Raw genomic sequence first — 24,268 nt, forward strand, 5'->3', positions numbered from 1 at the left:
AGAACCGCGAACCGCTTACCTCAGGGGCGAGGGGCGGGGTTGCCTTGACCAAAAAGACAAACCAAACTAGAGTGTCCGCCATTTTTTCTACATTCAGCGACACAAAACAAGAAAGGTTATGGACACAAAGGCGAAGCAGTGGTCGGCCGAGGAGACAAGCTGCCTCCTTGCAGTTTGGTCCTCGCAGGAGCACGCCATGACGTGGCTCCTCCATGAGCTCTAGCAGGTGCAAACAGAGCCAGAACTAGAACCAGGTTCGCGTTGGTCTAAAAGGGGTAATCTTTCATGCTCATGCTCACACCTACGGGCAATTTAGAGTCACCAGTGTATCTAAAGAGAATGTCTTTGGACTGCAGGAGTACCTGGAGGGAACCCACGCATGCACAGGAAGAACATTCATACTCCACAGAAAAAGGCCCCCTACGTTTAAACCGGGATTCGAACCAGGAACAACAGCACTAACCACTGCGCCACCATGCAGCCCTCAAGCACTCATTACAGATTATTAAATACCTTGATGGCAAAGTGAGAAAAGCCGGATGACAAATGTGAATGAATGTGTAACACAGGAAAAAAGTCCAAGTACCTCAGGTCTGTGTTGTAGTAGTGCACTACTTGACTTAGTGTACTTACTGTCAGGTTTGCATCTGTGCCTAAAGTACACTCAGGGGGAGAGACGTGCAGTACAAAAATGAAGCGATGCAGACTTGGACACACACACTTTCTTAAAAACACTCTTACACTCAGCCGTAAGCTCCTTGACATTCCTCCAGTTCACCCGTTCAAAATGTCTGCAGTGAGAGCTGCGCTTGCTTCTTCAATTACTACACCGGCGCCGTGACGGGAGAGGAACCCGACATGTCACTTCAGATACTCTGCGAGCAGAAATCCGTCCAAACTACCTGGCTGGGAGAGGTTCAGTGTCAGAGCGGAGTGAAGGAGAGGCGGGGAGGGGGGGTGAGAGCGGGAGTGTCACAGCTAGCTCTGGGACATCACGATTTACTGCTCGGTGTGCTGTGATCTCGATTCAAGGAAACATCTGGGAACTTGAACATGAAGCAGTTCACTTGTCGGATACCTCGCTCTCTTCTGACAGCTGAGTAAGACTTTTACTACGTGGACTAGAAGTTATACCCCATTATGCCACATGTGGGCAATGCTAACTGGAGAAAAAGACTCTTTACAAACGCCTTTATAAATCTAAGAATATCGAAGCAAAGTTAGACATAAGAGTGTGTAAAACTTGCCCACTTTATCTCCATCACATGTGATGTTTAGCCGTGCAAAAGCATGATAATATGTTTGCAGCAGCAGACGAAAATCTCCTTTTTTGCACATGTAATTGCATCAACAAAAAGGGAAACAACCAATTTGTCTGCAATCAACGGGAAGAATATGGACTGCTTTGGGACAAAGAGCAGAACCGCTATTAGTCATTGTGTATAAGTCAATCAAAGTGTCACTGTACATCAGATCAAAGCCTCCCATGGTGTTACTTCATTGTCACACTAAGTATGTTTCTCCTTTAAAGACTGCTCTAACTAACTGTTAGACGCTCTGTTCCACACTTACAACAAGACGAGTCGTTCTAAAAATAACAACAAAGTGTGAAATGGTTTCAGGCTTGCAAATTGCTCCTGACTGTGAAAGTGAACGAGGGCTCTGGTGACCTGTTTGTTGCAGAGCGGAGCAGTTTAAATCTGGTATGTGGGCCTGCTCTGCCTGAGGTATCCACACACCTTCACAAGACTTATCTCAGTAACATCTTCTTTAACTCCACATATTCAAGCTTCAGAGGAGTGTTTAACATAAATATTGAGGGTAGAGATCAATGGAAGGTCTCAGCACGGGCGTATGAACAGTATTTTGTGTTGATATTCCGATGAAAAGGATGGATGTTGTTGCTATGTTGCAAATAAAACATAATTATTCTGTAAGGTTTTTTTTTAAGTCCTTCAATTTCTTAACCAACTAATTTATATTGTGCACATTCAGATGCAGCTTTAGAATAAACAAAGTCCTTGTAGACTAAGCGGCATGAACTGCAGGACCAAGCAAGACAATGAAAGTATCTTTATATAGCGTAGAAGTGCTTTACACAAGACAACAAAAGCATCATAACAAGGGGCAAAGAAACACATCAGACAAAGCAAAGTGAAGATAAAATATAAACAGATAAAATATAAAACAATTATAAAATATAAAAGTAAAACTAACAGTGCAGAAATAAAACGTTTAAATGGTTATTAAAGGGGGGTTTTATGCTAATTTGAAGCTTCATATTTCACTCTGTGATACCTGTGCAGTAGCTTAGCATAATTTACAGGAAAAAAAACTCTTAATTTTTCTCGCTCTGGTGCTCTGTGCAGGCCCTTATACAGCCTATGCCTGAAACTACTCAGTGAGCTCTGTCCCTTTAAGAAACTCTCTGCTCTCTGTTGCCTGCTGAGGCTGCACTTTGTGACGTCACAAACCTGGCGTTCACAGCACCCTGCTGACTGAGCTGAGAAGCCTGGGGATTACTCCAGCATACTTTGACCTACAGATTTGAAACTTCACCCACGTTCAGTCTGGACATCCAACATTGTAACAGGATATATATGTCTTAAATTGTGAAACAGCATAATACCCCCTCTTTAAAATAAATGTATTAAGATATTTTAATAAAAGGCAGCTGTGAACAGGTGAGTCTTCGGCCTTGATTCAAAACAACTGAGTGTTTCAGCAGACCTGCAATTTTCATGGAGTTAGTTCCAGATATATTCGGAGCGTAAAAACTGAACGCTGCTTGTCCATGTTTGGTTCTGATTCTGGACAGAAAGCAGACCTGTCCCAAACGACCTGAGTGTTCTGGATGGTTCGCACCGTGAACAGCGCTTTGTAAACCAGCAGCAGTATTTTGAAATGTATTCTCTGACAGACAGGGAGCCGGTGAAAAGTAAGCTGTAGCACCAAACCCCTAAAGGCTCGAGCAAAGCTGGGTTTCATTGCTTAGGATTAAACTTGTAGAAAGAAGATAACGTTGTTTGTCTTTCAGATGTTATATAGTCTCACTTTCACCTTGAAGCTTAACTCCTACAATTTCAGACACAAGCTGATGAAGTTATTTTAGGGTGAGCATCTCTTTAAGCTAACAGACACTGGTAATCCTGCAATACATCATGCATTTAAAGATTTGGACTGAATGTTTCTAGTGTGATTGAGAGATTCAGTCAACTGAATATCATTATTAAATTTCCTGGCAAGTGTAAATTGTCACTTTTTGTCAGGCGAAAACATCCAACAATCAATGGGATCAAGAATACTTAGTCTGCAGCCATGCTAACAGCTCTGTGTTGCTTCTTTGGCAGAGCTACATGCTAAATGCTAATGCTAATATGCTTACAATTGCTGTAAGCTAGCCGGGTGACATTTAGCAAGAATGTTTCCCACCATCACATCTTTATTTAGAGTGTTAGCATGCTAATAAATGCTAATTAATGCTAAACAAAAACACAGCTTAGGCCAATGAAAAGTCAGGGATTAAGTTTATGAGTTTACATTTTATGTAATTTGCACCAAATTTCATGGCAAACCGTCCAATAGCTGTCAAGACATATCACTCAAACCCTCCTGTCAACCTGCTAATGCTCGAAGAAAATGAGGAGATCACAAAATCCATAAGAATTTATTTTCTGGGAACCACAAATGTCTTTTAAACCTTTCATGGAAACTCATCAGACAGTTAAAATGTGTCCGTCTGGACCGAAGTGTTGGACCGACCGACTGGCAGACAAACATCTCCATCTTTAGATCCTCTGCAGGTGCAGCTTAGAAGAAATAAACTTTATTTAAGCCCTAACACAAAACAATATATCATCTGATCCTAACTCAGGTTTGGAGACGGTGAAACACGACGGCTGATTTTACACAATTAATGGTTTCACTAGCCTGCACTGGAGGGCCATAGGGAAGCGTATGCTAATAGAAGCACAGTGCTAATCCATCACCCTGGTCTCTTCAGAAGTAATTAAGTCAAATTATAGACGGCCCCCGCACCAGCACCCACACCTTAATCTCCCTCCAGATGGGGACCCTGTTGAGCAACAGGTGGCCTCTCTTCATATGAACCCGCATCCCACCATTGTCATCAGAATCCAGGGAAACAATGCGGACCTAAAGAGCCCGACAGCCGAGCGAAACATGAGACTGATGTGTAATTATGACGGAGCGAGTGTACGTGTGCAGTATCTATTTCATAATTAACCACCTACTGAGCCTCTGTGACACCTGTCTCTGTGTTTTGTCTTTGGGTATAACAAAGGGCTGGAAAAGAGATGCATATAAATGGCTGCCGCACGGGAAGTTAAAGGCAAAACGTACTCAGAATCAGAATAAGAAATACTTTACTATACTATCTATACTATTTATCCCTGTGGGAAATTCGGTTGCAACTGTAACAGGGTGCATGCACAGTCGGCGCATGCACACTGTTTTCTGGTGCTCGCTTACAAAACAGCAACAAAAACAGCTCCTGCCTACCTGAACGCCCTCATTCAGGTCTACACTCAGTCCCGCCCACTACGCTCTGCCAATGAAAGGTGCCTGCTTCTCCCATCACAACAGGGCCCTAAGGCGCTAACTATGCTCTTCTCCTCAGTAGTCCACCGGTGTTGGAATGAGCTACCAAACTCCATTCGGTCACCTTTACAATGAAGCTAAAGACCCAGCTCTTTATGAACACCTCTGACCTTAATGATATTGATGCTATTGATGATGATGACATCGAGGATGTTGTTGATGTTGACTAAGATTTTCACGATGATGATGATGACTCTTCTGATCTTGTTGATCCCTGTGCACGGCCTGTTGGCACCAGTTGGCACCAGTGTCCGATCGCACTTGAAGCTGTAAAAATTGTTGTCCCCACCACCGCCCTCGAAATGAGATACCAGAGGGATGTGCCAAAGCTTCGGTATTTGACGACGTGGGATGAGAGCATTTCGTCTCTTGGGTGAGTGTAAAAATAAAACTAATCTGAAACTTTTTAAAACAAACAAAAACAACAAACAAACAAAAAAAAAGTCATGCATTTCCTCCACAGAATCCCGATAAACCTTTTAAACATACTGTTGGGATGACTGCACACACAGGAGCTGGGTTTAAACTCCCCAGCAGGTGACAGCGTCTGCACTGTGTGTTTATACATCATCATGCAGCATAAACTGCCTATCAAGCTGCTCTCGCCCGTCGTCACAGAAGAATGGAGAATTATACGTCCTTGTTGCAGCTGGGGACACTGAACTCTGATTGCTTTTCCCTCGTCTCTCTTCCACGACTGCAAATTCATCACGCCAGTAAATCGCTCTCTGCATCCCACGCGGGTGCGAGTGCAATCAAACTGTAATGTGCACGCAAATTGACCCCAATCAGCATCTTATTTTTGAATGCCACCCCTTGATGTGATGGGTTGAAAACAGAAGCAGGTTTGAAGCTTCTCTATTCCTGTCTGACAATGGCCTCGGGCTGATTGTTAGTCCATACTTGCAGGAATGAAATCACATTATAGGTCTGTGGGGCCACTGTATACACAGCGAGTGGAAGTATGACTCACAGCGCTGTCCAAAGATGCTGCTTTCATCAGCGGGGCTTCCACTTATCTCAACAAACATTTTCATGTATTTCTAACCACATTTGTCAAATACACTTAAAGGAAACAGCTGCTATTTTCTCTTATTGATGTCTTGAGTTTGGTCGACATTACTGGAGAGCTGATTTCTAACTGAGCAGAGTCTAGCAGTGGGAGGCAGTGCAGCAGAGAGGAGGCATTCGGCTTCTGCAAATCCATACTAACGAGAAGAAACATCAAACATGCTTTTGAAAAACGGCCCGGCTTCCAGCTCCTAACATGTCCAGAGTGGTGGGAGGAGCTCACATAACTTCAGAGGGTCTGAGAGTCTCAGCTGGAGCTGGTTAATGGGAGTGGGAATAGATTTGGCACAAGGAGAAAGTGAACCACAACTGTCTGCAAAAGGCCTGTTTGTGTATCTCTAAATCGCTGTTTCATGGTGTCTCATGTCTGAAAAAAGATCCAACACGAGCACAAACTGACTCAGCCGGGATTATAAAGGAAAAACAGGATCGTTTAATGAAAGAGGACTGATATTCTTTCATCTCTGATCAATGCATTTATTAGATTTTATGATTAGTGCCTGTCTAGATGCTACACTTTATGCCTCCGTACTAAAGTCTTATTCCACTTCTCAATCAAATATGTTGCCATCCCTCCTAAGGACCCAGCATGCAACACCACACATGAAGGTGTTGTTATCTCAAGTGTTGGGTAACATTACTTTTAAAAGTAACTCGTAACTAAGTTACGTTATGCATTACCTGAGAAAAGTAACGTTTTAAGTTACTTTTGTGTTACCAAAAATTAAACCCCCTTTGTGACTCGTTACACATGTGGGTTATATTGTCAGGACGGCGTCTACCGTCACTGCATAGCCTCGTTTATGGCACATAATCTGTAACTTTGCAGCTTAACGCGGGAATGACAGACGCAGTGTAACCTTTACAGCTCGCATTGCACCTAAAAGGGGGCAGAGATTAGCGTGTCGACCCGGGTTTTGTGTTCCCATCAAGCTGAAGCGATAATTACCCAGGTCTACTGCAGAGTCATTTGACCCACGTCTGAATGCCGATTGTAACCGTTCCCATTAAGCACAAACACGTTATCCCCAACACTGGTTATCTCTGTCTCAATGGAAAAGCTCCCCATCATGCATCAAACCTTTTTTAATCAAACCTTTTTCATGTCATCAGTGCATTTTATTTTGAAAAACTGAAGCCTTCCATTTCACATCCAGATAAATGACACCTGTTCTAACAAAACAACTGAAAGCTGTTATGAAAAAGCAAAACGCTAACTATTAATGTCGTCCGTGCTACAAAGACGTTTCCTAACTGCTGTTTTTCAGGGCAACATGTTTTCCAAAATGAATTCATGGCATTTGTAAACAAATCATCCAACACGCTCCTGCCTGTGTGTGAATTGATTTGAAAAGGACACACACTTATACAGGAGCTGCAATTTCTAAGTGTGAACAAAGGAAGAGCTGCTGAGCATTTCATTACCTAGCTGACAAATCATAGCTCCTCACTGTCCTCGTCTGAACGGAGCAGCATTGAAATGCTGAGCTGTGCCTTGTAATTTCATTTTGAGAATGGAGGGAGAACTCATATCTCAGATTGTGATGATTGTTTGTTTTCGCTTCAGCACAGAGATCATAAGGTTCTTTCCTCTGGAGCTCCTGAAATCATTTCTCAACCTCTGGAGGAATGCATGGTATCAAACCTTAAGGTCACCGAGCAGAGGCGAGATCCGAGTTTGCGTGTGAATTACTTTTTAAGGAAGACATCTGAGATATGATTTTAAACAGATTCCACTTTGGCGACACCGCCCACTTGGCAGGAAGTGAGGTCGAGGCTGAGGTCACTTCCTGCACATTCTGCTTTTGCGACCTCACATTCTTCTTGGCAGAGCGTCTAACAATAGCCGCGACCACGTGGAAGCGCCTCCATCTCTCCCCACACACATAAATGCATTTGTTCCTCTCTGGGAGGTGCTCTCAGGGCCGGGCTGGAGGCCGGCGGAGGTGTTTGGTTAAATTTAGATTGTTTGCTTCTCTGCTGTGTGGACCCCTGATTGCATTTCAACACAATCAATACTGGCATATTGGATCTTAGTGAGATGGCAATAAGAGCCAATAAAGCTTTGAGGGGGCGCTCGGGCGGATTGTCTGTCAGGAGAACGGCAGAGGCCGAGTTAGAGGAGGCAATAAGAAGGCAGGCTGGATAAAACAGCAGTGTACAAACACACTAAACACAAGAGAAACACACACAGGTCCAAAAGAGGAGCTTCTGAGGCTACAGGAACATGTCAGCTAACCACGATTACATACACAACACACACACGCTATCTATCGTTCTCCCCTCATTTCCTCTCTCTTCAAGACACTCACTTACTCATCTAATGACGCACTGAGATTCCCCACCCACACGCAGAAATGTTCATATCTCCAAAATAAAGCCCAGAGAGCCCCAGGATGTGTTATCTCGCTCGAGCACAAGCACAAGGTTGTTTAGAAAGTGCATAAATCTCAAGAGATTTGAGGTTTAACCCCGCCCCCCCCAACTTTTCATGTCTCTGAATCCAACTCATATTCTGCTTCCTTCTTTTTGTTTTCTCTCGTTTAGACCTTCTGACTTATTTTCAGAACCACTTATGAAATCAGTAGCGCACTCATCCTGCAGGCCGGAACAACCTGAATCTAATCACGAGAAGAATATTTCTCCGAGCGAGGGAAATTGCATTTGCTGCAACAGCATAGACATGCAGGTCAGTTAGCTGCAACAACAAAGCGCGTTCAGACACAGGAAATAGTCTGCACAGAATACGAAGCATTACAAGGAAAGCTAATCTTAAACATGCTGCCGAGCTAGAGACAGCGAGGGAGGGAGGAGAAAGAGGAAGGAACCGAGCAGTTTCCTGTTGCTGAAAACTTTGTCAGCAGTTGCAGCCGTTTGAAGCTCAACGACTGGAAGCTGCTGAGCTGTGGCTCTGTCACCCGCCTAAAATGCTGCTCTGACATCTTTGTCTGAGCAAACGATGGCTTGGCATTTTGCTGCCTGACTGGGCTCCAAACAATGCAAGAGGCATCCACTTAGTATGCAGCTAACTATGGATGCAGGCAGAAACAAGAGGCGGTGACACACGGCTGAGTTTGTACTGTCGGTTCGGACGGCGGCTGATGCATATTTAATGCACGTTTCTATAAAGAGTCAACAATTTAATGTTAATCACATCGAACACCTTCATCAGGAGCGATCAGTGAGCAGCGACAGTCCACAAGTAGAACATAGCACATATACTTGGGTAAAAAAGGACATTTCTACTGCCTGTTTCTGTGCACAAAGCTAACTGAACCTCACCTCATGTTTGAGTCTATTAAAGTTCAAATATACAAAAAAAAATCCTGAAAATAATGAACATTGACTTTACTTCAACGTGCAAATCAGTTGTATTAGGAATGGGTTTCTGCTCTGACTCAGCTCAGACGTCGTCGGCCATGTTGGCTGGTTCACTTCCAACCAAGTTCTCTGAGTCAGTCACAAACAGACGCCTCTTCTGTCTCTTGTCCTTCGTCTTTTATGCTGATTTCTCATGTTATGTCTTCATCTTTCTCTGCTGTAGCCATCATTACCACCACTTAATGAACTGTCTGATCTGAGTGACGTCTGCTCTGCTTTTGCTCTACGTTCAACCGTGGTGATGCGCCAGGTACAGGTACGGCAACACCACTCAGACAAACTGCACGCAGAACTACTCGAACACAGTTTATTGTCTTTCAGATTTTAGAAAAGACATCAGCTGACTTCAGAGCAAAAGCAGTGCGTAACGAGAACAGTCATAGAAATGTAGTGGGGTCAAAAGTAGGATATTTGTTTTTCGAATGCAGTGGAGTAAAAGTTTCCCCAAAAAAGGATACTCAAGATACTCAAAAAATGAACTCAAGTAAATTTACTTCATCGCTGTCCACCCCGGGTTACATTCCAATCCGTTTAGGCTGACATTGTTCTTGATTTTGGGAGCGCAACAATGCAAAATAAAAGTAATCAACGATTCCCTTTAAGCGCATTAAAGCTTAAGTAACAAACCTGTTTGAACATGTAAGGAATAGAAAGCATTGATTTTTGATTTTGAGACCTGGAAACATTAGGCACAGTAACAAAGTATTCGTACTGTGTTAGTTCCCACATCAAATCTAATGTAGCTTTCCAACAGGTTCCATTACTTACAGGTGATCACGGTGAACACCTTCATCGGGATCAAAGCTATGCAACGAGCGAACGTCTGGGTTATTAATTTCCAATACATAATCACAACTTGCCTGCTTCGATTTCTCGGACCATCAGAAACACAGTGTTCATCCCCCTCACTTCGGCCTGCATCTCATTTACAATCATGTTTCGGTTTGAGCCGCGCAGCCACACCCTGGGCAGCGGGGATATAATGGAAACATAATGTAAAAACCAGATGACCGTGAATTCAGTCTTCAATGTCATTCTCCCCTTCAATAACTGCGATTCAATTCCACCTCTCGAGCTGAGAAGCCAGGGGATAAATCCCGGCTCCCCCCCGCCATCCGAGGACTAATCTCCCCTCGGAAAGCCACTCCGCCGCGCGGCGTTCCTGCTGACCTCTCCTGCGGCTCAGTCTTATATTTGAGTGGAGCGACGGAGGGGGGGGGCTGCTCCTGCGTGTCACTCACCTGCCGCCACTGCTACAGCTCATATTAACAAGGGGACCCTGAGCTTCGGGGGTTTTGCATATAAATGGCGTGTCTAGCTCCTGAGATGATATCAAATGCTGTGTGTGTGTGTGTGTGTGTGTGTGTGTGTGTGTGTGTGTTTGTGTGTGTGTGCGTCTGCTCAGCAGCTTTGATGTCAAGGGCGACATCTTCATAATTTCCAACCTGCCGGCAGAAGAGATGCGATGTGTTGAGCGTGTTTTTTTTATTTTTTCTGACATTTTTTATGTTTCAGAATCACATTTTGGGGACGCACGCTTCCCGCCACACATCCGTGCCTCTGTTGTGCTCGTGTTTACGATGAAATGACTTCTTTCCACATCATCTAACACAACTACAGCGAGCCGCTTTCTCGGCTCCCCGTAGGGTCATGATCTCAATATCAAACAGACTCTGCGTTTTGTTTTTCTGCAGCTCTTTCAGAGGTGAGTGAATGGTAGCAGAGTGACCATGAAGCTGAATGCACGCTCCGAAATGATACAGGAATGACTCATTGGTGGGCTGACGCTGATATTTAGTACAGAGGGGGTTTATTACCTACCATTTGGTCTTCCTTTCATCACTGTTTTCTGCAGAGAAAAGCGTTATTTTTTGCACATTCGGTGGCGGGTTAGAAGCCTGCGGGGCCTTTGTGGTGGCAGCTGCAGAAAGCTATGATCAAACACTGTGGCGAAGAATTATTACAAACATTATTCACAGTGCAGTCGTCACAGAGAAGTGAGATTAACATCATGAGGGCACATTTCACAAGACGAGGGAGGTGAAGGGAAACAAGAAGTCAGCCTGAATTCTGTCCCCAGTGAAAAATGCTGATGCAGACCATCTCACTGCTGCTGCCGGGATATTAATATTTCTTAAAGACTTTCTGTTCCCGTGCAAAATGAGGCAGTGACACTGAAAACACTTTCCTTTCACAGTCGCTCTAGTTTGGTGTATGACAGTGTTTGTCCTACAGAACCAAACAAACATGGAACTATTTTTTTGTGTTACAACAAAGAGCCCAAATCACGAAGCGGGAGAGGAGCCACAGAGAGGTCAGGGATTGGTCAACACCAACCTCCTGAGAGACTTTACGTCCCCATTTCTGATAGAGAAAGATGTTAACCAAAAACAGGAAGTTGCACTGGCTTGAGTGGGACTTTCTGCCCTTAAAAAAAACAGTGACATTATTGTGTCATCAGGTCCCCGGGACATACAATAACTAATATACAAATATTATATCTGAGCACAAAGCAAAAGTTAAAGAATGACATGTGCCCAGAGTGGCATATACAGAATAATGCATTTTTCAGAATCTTATTTCTAAGTTGAATTAGGGCCTGTGTCCACTAACGACATTTTTGTGCACCTGCAGCACCCGCGACCTCAATTTCAGAGCATTGCTACGTTGCTAGGTTACAAAAGCTGTCCGGCAGCAATTCGCCTCTGTTGTTAGTGACCGCTATGTCGCTTATGCAGTTTGCTGTTGTAGCCCCGACTCTCTTCCACAACCCGTCAGATCTGCTGAATCTTTGGACAGTTTGAAGAAGTTGCTAAATACTCATTTGTATTTGCGTTCTTGTAGCTCCCCATCCCTTTCTTGTGTTTGAGTTTGTTGTTGTTTTGCTTATTTGATATTTGCCTCGTTTGGTTTTGTGATTTTGCCTTTTGTTAATTTGTGTTTGTGAAACAATTTGTAACCTGGTGTTCTAAAAAGTACTTTTGTGCTTTTACTCATTTAAGTAAATTTTGCAAATAAAACGTTAAAACAACGAACGAAAAAACGACTCTGGGTGCATGAGATAAATGTCAGTGACCGCCAGGATTAGTTTCTCTTCCACCATTGTTATTGAAAAAGCGTGTATCGGAAGTCCCGCCCCTTCTTCATTTTGATTGGTCGGTGATGGAGAAGCATCATTGATGAGAGTGGTGGTGTTCCAAAAGTTGAACTATTTCCAACTGAGAGTTGAAGCCGAGGGTGTTTTTGAGCTGAGGACACTGAGCGCTGAAAACACTGAACTACACTGCCAGCACAAAAACACTGCTTGTGGACACAGGCCCTTAACACTAAGCGACCTGACAGAGTTGTTCAGGGTTCTTTTGTTTTACTGTGACACGCTAAAAACATGCTAAAGATACTACAAGGTAAGGCAAAAGTCAAACAGCCAACAATCTGTCTTTTTATATCTGTATCCTTAGTAGAGCACTGTCAATATTCTATGAGGAAGGACATTCAACATCTTTATGCCTGAGGATACAAACAGTGTGTTTTGGTGATCATGTAAACATAACATTACTGTCAAGAAGATAAATCCACAGAGTACCTTTCCATCATTTTTTAGATAAACATGTGTCAGGACAAACATCATCAGTATGTATTCGACACTGGATTCAGCCCTGAACCAATAATTAACCAGTTATCACAGATTGTTATCGAAGCTTACACTGTATTTACAGGATGTGCACACCTTACAGCTCTACCACAGACCTTTCTCATATTCATAATCTTTGACTCCATCTTAAATATTTAACAAGTTTCCTGTAGAAAAAGGCCAAAGACATGAATCATTACCTACACTTACATACCTGCTACAAAGTCATTACAGCCAGAGGAACACGCTAACCTTTCAACCCCCAGTTTCTGCTGAGGCTGGGAAATGATTCAGACACTGAGGCTACACTGGCACACTCTGGTTCCTCAAACCTAATGTGCTCCTATGGGAAACAAACACACACACACACACACACACACACACACACACACACACACACACACTTACACACTCATATATTTTAAGATGAACAGAGAAATATAGACAGAGGCGCAGTGACAGTGACAGAGGGACAGAGTAAGAGGAAACTGATTACAGTAAGTACCCACCCCCACCATTACAGAGAAGACTTCAAGGTAATAATGCGGCCATGAGCGAGACACACACACACACACGCGCAGTTGGACAAAAGGAGGCACCCGTCCACCTCCCACCTCCCCTCCTAGCTCCGCCTTCATGTCAGGTCCCGTTCGAAGGAGGCAGTAAAAGGCGGCCCGGCCCCCGGACGCCCACGTTCCCCGGCTCCTCCATCCATCCAGTCCAGTCATCCTGACAAACTAATGGAGACTAATCAACTGTCAGGGCGAACACGCCGCGCACTACATCTCCCTGCTTCCCGTACCATCTCCCCTCCCCCTCCCCTTTCCTCCTCCTCCTCCACTGCCGCCACCGAACCCCCCTCCCGACATCATTTCAGCTATAACTGTCATGAGCAGAAATAACAGAGTGATGGCTATATATAGCCCCCTGACTCCTCCCTGGCCTATAGAGCACACACACACAAACACAGACTGCTTCCTGAGCACATTAATTTCCCATTTCTTCACCTCAACTTTAATGACCCCCATTATATATTCAGCCTTAATCTGATCCTAATTCTACACCTGATCCTTAATTTACCTTGTCCTCAACCTCAGGGCTGATGTCTGCCTACGAAGCAGCTGCTCGAAAAGTGTGCACAAGTTTGCAGACGACACACTACTTTGAAACTTAATTTAATAATTTTTTTAAATGTATTTTTTGGGGCTCTTTTATGCCGCTCTTGAGAGAGAGATAGGACTGTGGATAGTGTCAGAAACAGGTTAAGAGAGAGTGGGGATGACACGCGGCACCCTGTGCGAGCTACACCGGCACCCTGTCTAATCAATCATTTTACCATCTAGCTGAAGTTAAAAGCATACTTTATTTTCATCCTGATTGAAATCATTCAGATCAGAGCTTTCAGGTCAATTTTTACATGGGATGGGCTCTAATGCAGTCTAGGTTTGCATTAAATTGTGCATGTGCAATAGTGATAAATACATCATGCATTCATCTTCCTCAAGGACTACCTGCAAACACGGTACAATTTTCTGTAATCTTTTTGGGCCTGTTTCGGGCTTATGTCCACTAATGGCATTTTTTTGTGTATATATACCGGTGGATAATCTAAAAAATCTTCAGGTCTGCAGTCTACATTTCAAACCCGACGATTTTGAATGAGACATGCCATCGGAGGCGAGCGTCCTACATTGAGGAAGTGTAGTTTAGCGAGCTCCCTGGCCTCCGCCGGATGACGCTCTTTACGTAGTCTGGTGGAGGTTTTCCAGGGCCCATTGGAGAAGCGGATAGCGTCCTCTAAAGGCACAGAGTGAAACAGCATTTTTTCTACCATAATGGCATTAGCTCCCCATAATAGCGGATGATAGGACTGAGGTTAGAAATCGGCGAACTGGTCCTTTAATATTTGCTTTTATTCACAGAAATTTTACTAGAAAAACATAAAAATGATGTATTGGCGTCAGCAGCAGCTCTGCACCTGGAAACTGTAACCACGAAAAAACGAAAGGATTAGCTTCTCCTCCACCATTGTTGTTTACAAAGTCGATATTGTATGTCCCGCCCCTTCTTGATTTTGATTGGTCGGGGAGGGAGAAGTTACATTGACAAGCACGGCAGAGTTACAAAAGTTTAAATATTTTCAACTGAGAGCGCTGTGAGCTTAACCACAAAAAAAACCCTGTTAGTGGACACAGGCCCTTATTCTGATGAAGGTGTTTCTATGGAGCATTTTTATTCTGTTTGGGCTTTTAACAGAAACATGATGGGACTCATAGGCTCCCTGTAAACATATCTTGTGTAAGAAAAGCACTTTAGGCTATTGCAACTGTGATTTAAGCACCTAAACCAAGCTATCATTGCTCTTATATTTAGTTCTGTGTGTAAAAATGACATAGGGGCAAACTGGGAGCAAAGCAGTGTGTCTGAAAAATGACCGATATGCCGAGCAGTGGAAGAGAAGAGACAGAGGGTTTACTTTCTCCAGTTACAGCGAACAGCGTCAGAGATGTTGGTAGTGTCAAGGTTCTTTGTGAATTCATTAGTAGTTCACTCTTGATCTGAATATTCAAGGTAAACAGCCCATTTGTATGCATGTAAACATTCTGACTGTGTCTCATTACACAAGCAGACGATGTTATATATGTGTACAAGTAACAGCAGGCGGCCAATTTGCAGCAAAAGTAATGGGAGTCAACACATAAACATTGTTCCAGACAAGAAAACTTAATTTGTTTCATGTTTTTAACGTATTTTTTATCACATTTCTTAACAAACGAGTTTCTGGGAGTTGCAGACTTTAAAATATACCAGCATATCTCCCCCATCTAAGTTGATATGGCCGCCTTGTTAGCAGTTACTTATACACACATCCAACATTATGGAGCAACATTATCATTCAATCAAGTTGTGTTTGTTTCTCGTGAATATAACTCCGCTGTTCTAGGTCTGTTTAAGGTCACTACAAGCTCTCGAGGGAAATATCTTGCTCTATAGCTGCTAAATGCTACGCTTTCTGTCCCTTATGTGTGTGTTTCAGTGAAGCTTTATGACTTGCCTGCTAAGGCCATAAGGGCACATTGAGAGTGGTGAGAGTGAAGCAAACATTTGCAGAATAGTTTGAAATTTGATTAAAGCTCCATAAAGCCAGAGGAAGCTGCAGATTCAATTTTCTGTAGGTGCATCTGTACGAGCAACTCACTTCAGATGTCGCATTGTTTTCAAAGTCTCTAAAATCTGATCCAATCTGATCATGTTTTAAAACGTATAAAATGCTCTGCTTGAATTAATAAATTGTGTCTGATATATTCTTTTCTGCAAAATACGATGTAAAAATCCTCCCGAGGCATCTCCTCCTTCTCCCTCATTATAAATATCCAGATCTGCATAGGCCCCGCCCACTATGGACATTTCCAACCGCCCCCTCCGTCGTGAAATTAAAACACGTCTCTGCTGTCGTTTAGTGGCAACTTGTTGGAACTTAGCTAGCTTGAAATGTAGTAATTAGTAGTAGTAACGTTAACGTTAGCCGTCAGTAGAGTTTGATTACGATGACGGTTACAGCTGGCTCGCACATCGCCCCAAGTGGTTGCCATAGGTTACACATAATGATATGCAAAGCATCACCCCGTCCATTAATGGGATTAGCTCTTTAGGTTTGTGACGTCTCAAACCTGCCAATCTGAAAACGTGTTGTTCAGCCTGTCCTTGGTACACTGCAGTTTAAAAGCAGACAGGCCCAGCCATGGAGATGACTGCTGATGTTGTCCCTGATATGTCTCGTAGCACATGAAGAACACCACATGGAGATGTTTACAAGGTTAAACACTGGATTTTCACAGGAGGGGGGGCTTTAAAAAACAGTATGAAACTTGCCTAAAGCTCCATAAAGCTAAAGGGAGCTGCATATTAGGGTGACAATTTTCTGTAGGTACATCTCACTTTAATTGCCACACTGTTTTTAAGTCTCTAAAACCAGGTCCAAAAAAAGTTGCATAAATATGAACTAATCTTATATCTGAATGTGATCTAAACAAACCTTATTCACCTTTAAATGATCCTAATGTGAAAATGTACCTTTAACCTCATCTGCCTCTGTTGGAAACTTGCATCTAACTTTGGAACACAACAACACAGACACACACTAATCCTCCTCCACACACACGCAGATTCCCCCCGAGCTCTTACTTTAGGTCTCTGCTACTCAGGAAGCAACACCCACCTCCCATCTCATAAACACCTCGGTCTGACGAGAGGAAGGAGGGGGCTCCACCGGCCCTGTCTTTGTGTGGAGGGATGCTTTCTTTGTGAAGGGAACTGATTCATTTCCATATTTTCACCGGCAGCACAGGGAGCCTCAGATTGAGTCCGGCTGTGAGCAACACCTTCACAGTTAACTTGATGACATATTTACAGAGCCAGACTCAGGCCACTGTCTCTCCTACTGAACGCTGAGACTTCCTGAAACAGTTCTGTGAGGATCAAACCTGTCACCTTGAACAAAACAAAGTCCTTCCCCCGATTCGTTATTCAGTTTGCATGCCCTGCTTGCAAGTCGGACTCGCTGCTCTACATAATTGATGGCTGCCAGCAGGATGTTTGGTGTTGATTCGGTTGGAAAATTCTATATCATTAGCACAACGCGGAGGCATGACTGACTAATTGTCAGAAAAGAAATTACAACAGTGGCTGCTAGACAGGGAGCAGGCGCTAATTAACACTCCATCATTACAACTAAATCCTGATGAAAATTACAGCCAGTGTGCCGTTATTCTATACACGAGTGATAGATCTTCCTCTGCATCTGAATCCTCCATGTTTTTCTGCTGGGGATACGCGGGTATGATGGCATTTTTAGAGGGGGGGAGTGGACAGATTAATCACGATACAGGAGGCATTAGTCAGTAAAATACAACACACGGCACAGAGTTGCACATTGCAGTGCGGAGCAGCCGTTTGCAAAATGTGTGAGGCACATTGCCGCCTTATCATGCAGAGGTATGAGGCAGCATAATGCCAGAGGCCTTGAGCTATTCATATGATTTAGACCGTGCATGCGGAAGGAGCAATAATGTAGACTTTTACGACTCTGCAGAACAAAATGAACATAACATATCTGCAGAAGGAGGCTGAAGGGACCACTGATCAATAGCAACTATTGCTATACTGAGAATTCAGGCTTGTACTGTTTAACTTAGTGCACTCGCTTCTATTTGAACCAAAATAAAGTCCAGAACAGAGTCTAAATAGAGTCCAAAAACATGTCAAATTAACAGGATTTGGTTTTATATTTATACATGGACATATTAAAGTGTATAAGTTGCATTTTCTGTTAGCAGATTACTGAAGATTACTCTCGTCTTACCGTCTTTGCCGATCAGGAAGTCCAGGTAGCGGTACGTGTAAGCCACGCCCACCTTGGTCTCCACCTGCGGTCTCTTCAGCGTGGAGTAAATCTTCCCCGGACTGCTCTCCTCCGACGTCGGCTTCATCTTACGCAGGCCGCAGCCCATGGCTCCACAGCGTGTGCGTGCGCGTGTGTGTCTGTGTACGGACCCTGCCAAGCAGACAAAACACAGAGAGACATGTGTTTCATTGTCACTTGTGTGTGTGTGTGTGTGTGTGTGTGTGTGGCCTGAGAGTAAATGAGTGTAAATGGGTTAGTGTGTGTGTGTGTGTGTGTGGTGTTAGAAATTGGACACAACCTGTGGTGACAGACGTACTCAGACGTACCACAATGTAAAATTCATTCCCTCAAATCTGTTCCCGTTTTCTATTCAAACACTTCAATGCCATGAAAGTGTTAATTTTTTTAACTACAGATCACGTGGAGTTTATTCTCCTCTTGATCATTTTTGACAGATTTTCCACAAGTTACAGATTGGATTTTTTTCAGGCAACCAAAGATTTCCATAGTCTTATACGTTTGATAATCATTCAGACAGAAATGTAACTTTAACAAATAATTGATGCTGTATGGCAAAGTTTTACGACCACACCTCACCCACACTCTTCCTGCAAACCTACCCCCGTCCTCCTCTTGTGCTCTCGCATTCTGCACCTCTCCCGCCCACCTCTGCTCTTTGTCTGTTTCTTTCTGTCTGAGGGGGTTCCTCGTGCCCAGGTGCTACGGCACATCCTCTGTGAAGCTGACTGTAAGAAGTTTGACATCTCCAAGTCCAAGCATCGTCAGCAATTTTATTTAGCAGTAAATTGTTAAATTGTTAAAATGGAAATAAAATTGTTTCACTCCGTTTTTACAAACATGCTACACACACACACAAAGGCCCAAAATACTACATGCACAAACAGGACCCTATGTACATGCATTAATGGAGAGATGTCAGAGTGAGGGGGCTGCATATGGGCATGCGCCCCGAGCAGTTAGGGGATTCTGTGCCCAGGAAATGAACTGACACCTCTCCAGCTACCAGCCCCAATTCAGTGCTTCAGGATTTGAACCAGCCATCCTCTGGTTCCCAAGCCAAGTCCCTACAGGCTGAGCTACTGTCACCGCGGTCCTTGCTTGTGAAAGAGGTTTGCAAGTTGCCCTGTTGCAACTATTTCTAAGCAATGTCAACGCGTTTACAAATCTCTGCACACACAAAGTTATCATAAACAGTAAAACATATGAATAAAAAAACTGTAGTTTAACTTCAATGTATCACATATCTCCTCCAGTTCTCAATGGCTGTTACTGTTGAGACCATCAGTGAATGACACCTGGAATAGAAAGTACAGTAAAGGTTGTAAGTGAGTGCGGCATTGTTCGTGTGGTTAGCTAGAGGGGAACAATATAATGTAAGTGAGTTCAGTATGTACAAGCTAAGTTATTAATCTGTTACACTGCATCATACTTTGTTAGCTGATCATTTGTCTTATGTGTAATATCTTAGTCATCAAAGTAATTATATGTTTAAACCACTGATGTCCATCCATCCATTATCTATACCGCTTATCCTGTTCAGGGTCGCCGGGGGGGGCTGGAGCGTATCCCAACTGTCACTGGGCGAGAGGCGGGGTTACACTGATCACCTGTCAATCACAGGGCTGACACACAGAGACAGATAAGCTTTCACGCTCACACCTACGGGCAATTTAGAGTCACCAATGAAGCTAACGAGCATGTCTTTGGACTGTGGGAGGAAGCCCACCCATGCACGGAGGGGAACACAGAAAGGCCCACTTCGTCCAAACCAGGATTCAAACCAGGAACCTTTTACCTGTGAGGCGACAGCGCTAACCACTGCACCACCGTGCAGCACTGTTTATGTATGTGCTATTTATATAACCCTCGGGTAAGTTTCTCAAAACTGTTCTTCAGTATAATATTAGAGTAAATGATTGATTCAGGTTCAGATGACCTGCCTGTGACACACCGCACACACACACACAAACATGTACACACACATACCATATGAAAACATTCATGCTCTCAAATATCCATGATTCCTCTGGGATTTCAGACGGAAAACCAATAAAGAAGAACATGCCGGATAAGCCTCGGTAAATAAATAAATAAACACGACTAAATGAGGCTGATTTTTCACGGGTTCCCTCTCCCCTCGTTCCCAGGGAGACCAAATTAACGGAGACAAGCGTGGAGGGAGAGGAGGCCCTAAAGAGCCGCCTCGCCCCAAATGGTTTGTGACAGCATCACTGCTTCTCTCCAGCGGCTGCGTCGGGGAGCAGGTGACATCCTATTGTGTGCCGCTGATTAAACTCAAGGATGGATGGATGGATGGGTAGATGGCGGCGGTGCCCTCCCCTCCCCTTCCACCTCTGCTGATGAGGAACCCTCTCTATTATTCTCCTTACTAATTACAGAACAGCGCGGGGCCTTGGCCGGAGACTGGGAATCCGAGCCGGCCGCCGCTTCAGAGACGACAGGACAGGAAGTGAGGAGGGGCGGCGGGGGTGGCGTTGGGATGTAGGAAGGAGTGGGAGGCGAGATAGGAAACGAGCAGACGGGGGCTCCGTTAATGAGGTGAACGGCAAGAATGGAAAAGGTGAGAATCAATCAAGGGAGAAGGAGGAAATGGGGGTGGCCGGGTCTGAGATTGTACGTCTGCGTGGGGAAGGGGGGTTGTGGGTAATTCCTGGCAAGTCGAGTCTGGAGAGAGAAAGATTGTGCAATTAGAGTGCGTTGAATAGAAACGCGGTGATCAACATGCGACGAGGGAGAAAGAGTGAGAGATGAGGACGGAGATTCATTAGGTTGTCATGAAAGCCAGTGTTTCCAGTGCCACTTACACGGAAGTCTTTGTTGGGATCTCTACATGCATCACAATCATATCTCTGCAAAGCCTCAGAGCAGCTCCCTGAAACGGACTGAAGGCTGACGAACCCGTGATTAATACCAGAACACATCGAGGGGCGAGTTCACAAAGAACGGGTTGCGCTGATTGCACCACAGATTGCGCATTACTTGCCACCGCTACCTGCCCAGTCTCAAAGTCATATTCACAAAGGACATTGCGCCGATGATATTCGAGCGCAAACAAGCAGCAAAGTGAAGCAGGTCAGTGAAATCAGCTCTTGTTTTACATCTGATTATGGAGAGGAGCTGCCGGCACCTAAATTCACTCACATGCTGATGGAGCTCGATTCTGTCCACATACACAGTAGATGATGAGCTGGGTTTTAGAGTCTAAACTCTATGCATATTATGTAGCTTTCTTCCTGGGACGAGGCAGCAAGAGCAGGTCGTCCAGAAGAAATAACACTCTTTTTAAGTATTGCAAGTAAACTCCCACACAGAGTCCAACTTGCAGAAAATACAGGTGTTTGCTTGTGACGTTTCAGTACTCAACCTCTCCTATGCACCTATGCAAATGATCGACTCTTTTTAAGTACCCCAGCAGTTGGGCAGTCTGAGGCCGATTATAATCATGTCAAAATACTTTTTACTGATTGTATTTACAGACAATTCTATTGTTATGACACTTATAGGTGGAATTGCTGTCGTGATCTCTGAGTCTGGGCTTTCTGCACCACAGTAACCACCGACTCTTTTAAGAAGCTATACTCTGCGTGGCTGTTAGTGCTGCTGTTTGTGGATTGGACGGCTTTTGCAATCAGGCTTAGTCACATATGCCCTGAATGCATGCCTGATGTCAATATGTGCGCACAGGACATGGAGATAGGACGCTATTTGCTCTGCAGCACAGTTAGATGTGTATTCACCACTTGCATTAGTGGCTGCAAAAGTTGCACAACCCCTTTTGTGAATTCGACCCTGACCTCTGTGTGCCGCAAGCCTCTCGGTTCAGAAGACTTCCACGTGTATTGTACATGTCGGAGATGTACGGAGGAGTTGCGCCTTTGCCTCTCAGCACTCTCCAAGCAGGACTAATGTCTTCTTCCATTTTCAAGGACCAAAAAGCAAAACACAGTCAGCAGACGCTGGCGTAGTCAAAGTCCCTAAAAGTGCTTCAGTCCCCCCCCCTAAATAGTCACTCAGGACTGCGCTGCTCTGTGCCGCAGTTCACACCACAGCATCACAAATGGCTCCGACATCAAAGAAAACAGGGTAGAAGAAAAAGGTGGATTTTTTCAAGTCTTGGATTTCCACTGTTGCCTACAGTTACTTGTAAATAGCTTTTATCATTTCTCCCCCTACCCTGGAGAGAAGCAACAACAAGAGGGGAGGCGAGGCTCTGTCATGTAGTCTACGGGAGATGGAGAAGAGGTACTCAGAACAATAGGATGGGTGTGGAGGTGGGGGGGATTTGAGGGAGGGGTGTGGAAGGAAAACAAAGTGAAGAGAGAAAAAAAATGGAGGGGCTCGTATTTGCATAGCTCCTTGAGACCGGAGAGGAGGCGAAGGCGAGCAGGAGTATTTTTACAGCCGAACTGACGGAGGAAATGTGCGATGATTTTTTTCAGTCACTGTTTCTTGCCTCAAACCTCTCCTCTGGGGCAATCGCTCCGGGCAGTAGCAACCGCCAAATGCCCCACCTCTGCTCCTGCACACCCTGGTTTTTTTTGGAGATTGACAGGCGGGGAGTCAGGGATGCTTAACGGGTAGACAGACGCTGGCTAGCGACAGAAAAAAACAGGAAAGGGGCCATTGATTTCCTTTTTGCTGAATTAGCAACGATCCTCTTGCCATTTTGTTCTATCTTTTGTCTCTTGCTAATGGCATTCTGAGGTTTTATTCGATAAGAGGTTTTATTCGATAAGATTCTCCTCTCATAAGCTCAGATTGATGTTCGGATGCTTTGTTGTCACTGAGATGCACTTAGCTTTGGTCCATACAATCAAAACATCCCACAGCACTTTGTATTATGCTGAATGTGAAAGGCAACAACAGGGAGATGCCGGTCTCTCACGGCCATGTTTTCTATCTGTCAGTCAGCAGCAGTTTGTCGGTCCTCGTTTGCTTTGTTTCCTGAGCTCACACTGGTCACTACAGGATCTTTGCCTGCTGCCTTTTATCGGATTCAGCACATTATTAAGGCTGACAGAACTTTCCCTCACTATTTATCACCTTATAAAGTTGTTAACAAAGCGGTGTCAGATGACACATCTAGAGGACATGGACTAAGATTAGCAATCATTTACAGTTGTTAGCGCACTGTGATGAAGGATTGATAGCTGGCAAAGGCAGACAGGGAGACGTCTTAGGGCCCGATCAGACAGAGCACGTTTTGCAGGCTGTAAAACGCGAGGCGCCTTTTCTGTTGAAGCCTACGGCTTATGCCTACTGTTGTTAAGGCAACCACCGAATCATAGTCATTAACCTAACCGTTATACTGTCTACTGACAGAAGGCCCGCCTCTCCTTTCATCCGATTGGACAATGAGAAAAAACGGCCATGAGATCGAGAGCTTTTTGTGCTTTGAGTTGAAGTTTTTTTTCAACTCCGGGCGCTCAGAGCGTTTCCTTAAAAACGCGAGGTGCACAGAGCGGAAAAACGCGAGGCGCTCTGCAACACAAAAGCAGCGTGCAAAAAGCGCCTCATTGAAAACAATGACAAAAAAGCCGCCTTCTGCTAAGACGTGTTCTGTCTGATCGGGCCTTTAGTCTGCGACCCAGGCTAGTGGACATATTGGACGTTTTGGGCAGGTGTAGGCCAACTTCACTTCTATCATTCAGCAACAACTTCACCTCTGAGAGCATTTAGACAATCCTGCTTGAAGAACCAATTGGTTAGGAGGATAGCTCAGAGTAAGTAGTGAGAATGATCACTGTGGTATATTTGCAAGAATGAAAGGATCCTGGAATATAATTATCAATGATTTCTCACAACAGGTTGGTGTGTGCTGTTCTTCAATAAAACAATAACTAGCAAACACCATCAGCAGAAAAGCACAACAACAGCGCTTACAAGGCACTTTTAGCAGTACTAAATGGTAAAATGGTAAATTGAATATAGCACTTTTCTAGTCTTCTGACCACTCAGTGCAGTTTTACACTACATGCCACAATCACCCTTGAACACTCACATTCACACTTTGATGGTAAATGCTGCTATTCCAACCTCCAATCGGGATCTATGCACATTCAATTTAGGGTTCAAGGTCTCGCCCAAGGACACTTCAACATGTAGACAGTTGCAGTCAG

At 44.3% G+C, this 24,268-nt stretch overlaps 1 protein-coding gene across 1 annotated transcript in view; it reads right to left on the bottom strand.

Moving 5' to 3' along the window:
- Nucleotides 1-24,268, bottom strand: part of LOC138584648 (raftlin) — a 136,650-nt gene that overhangs the window by 99,782 nt on the left and 12,600 nt on the right. Inside the window, exon 2 of the mRNA XM_069656933.1 lies at nucleotides 18,066-18,257. Within this exon, the coding sequence (XP_069513034.1) occupies nucleotides 18,066-18,213 (148 nt within the window). The 5' untranslated portion in view covers nucleotides 18,214-18,257. The remainder of the gene's footprint in view (nucleotides 1-18,065; nucleotides 18,258-24,268) is intronic.

Source organism: Semicossyphus pulcher, unplaced genomic scaffold (assembly GCF_022749685.1).
Source record: "Semicossyphus pulcher isolate SPU_LCO1_2020_fin unplaced genomic scaffold, fSemPul1.0.p SCAF_9, whole genome shotgun sequence".
NCBI classification, from domain to species: Eukaryota; Metazoa; Chordata; class Actinopteri; order Labriformes; family Labridae; genus Semicossyphus; species Semicossyphus pulcher.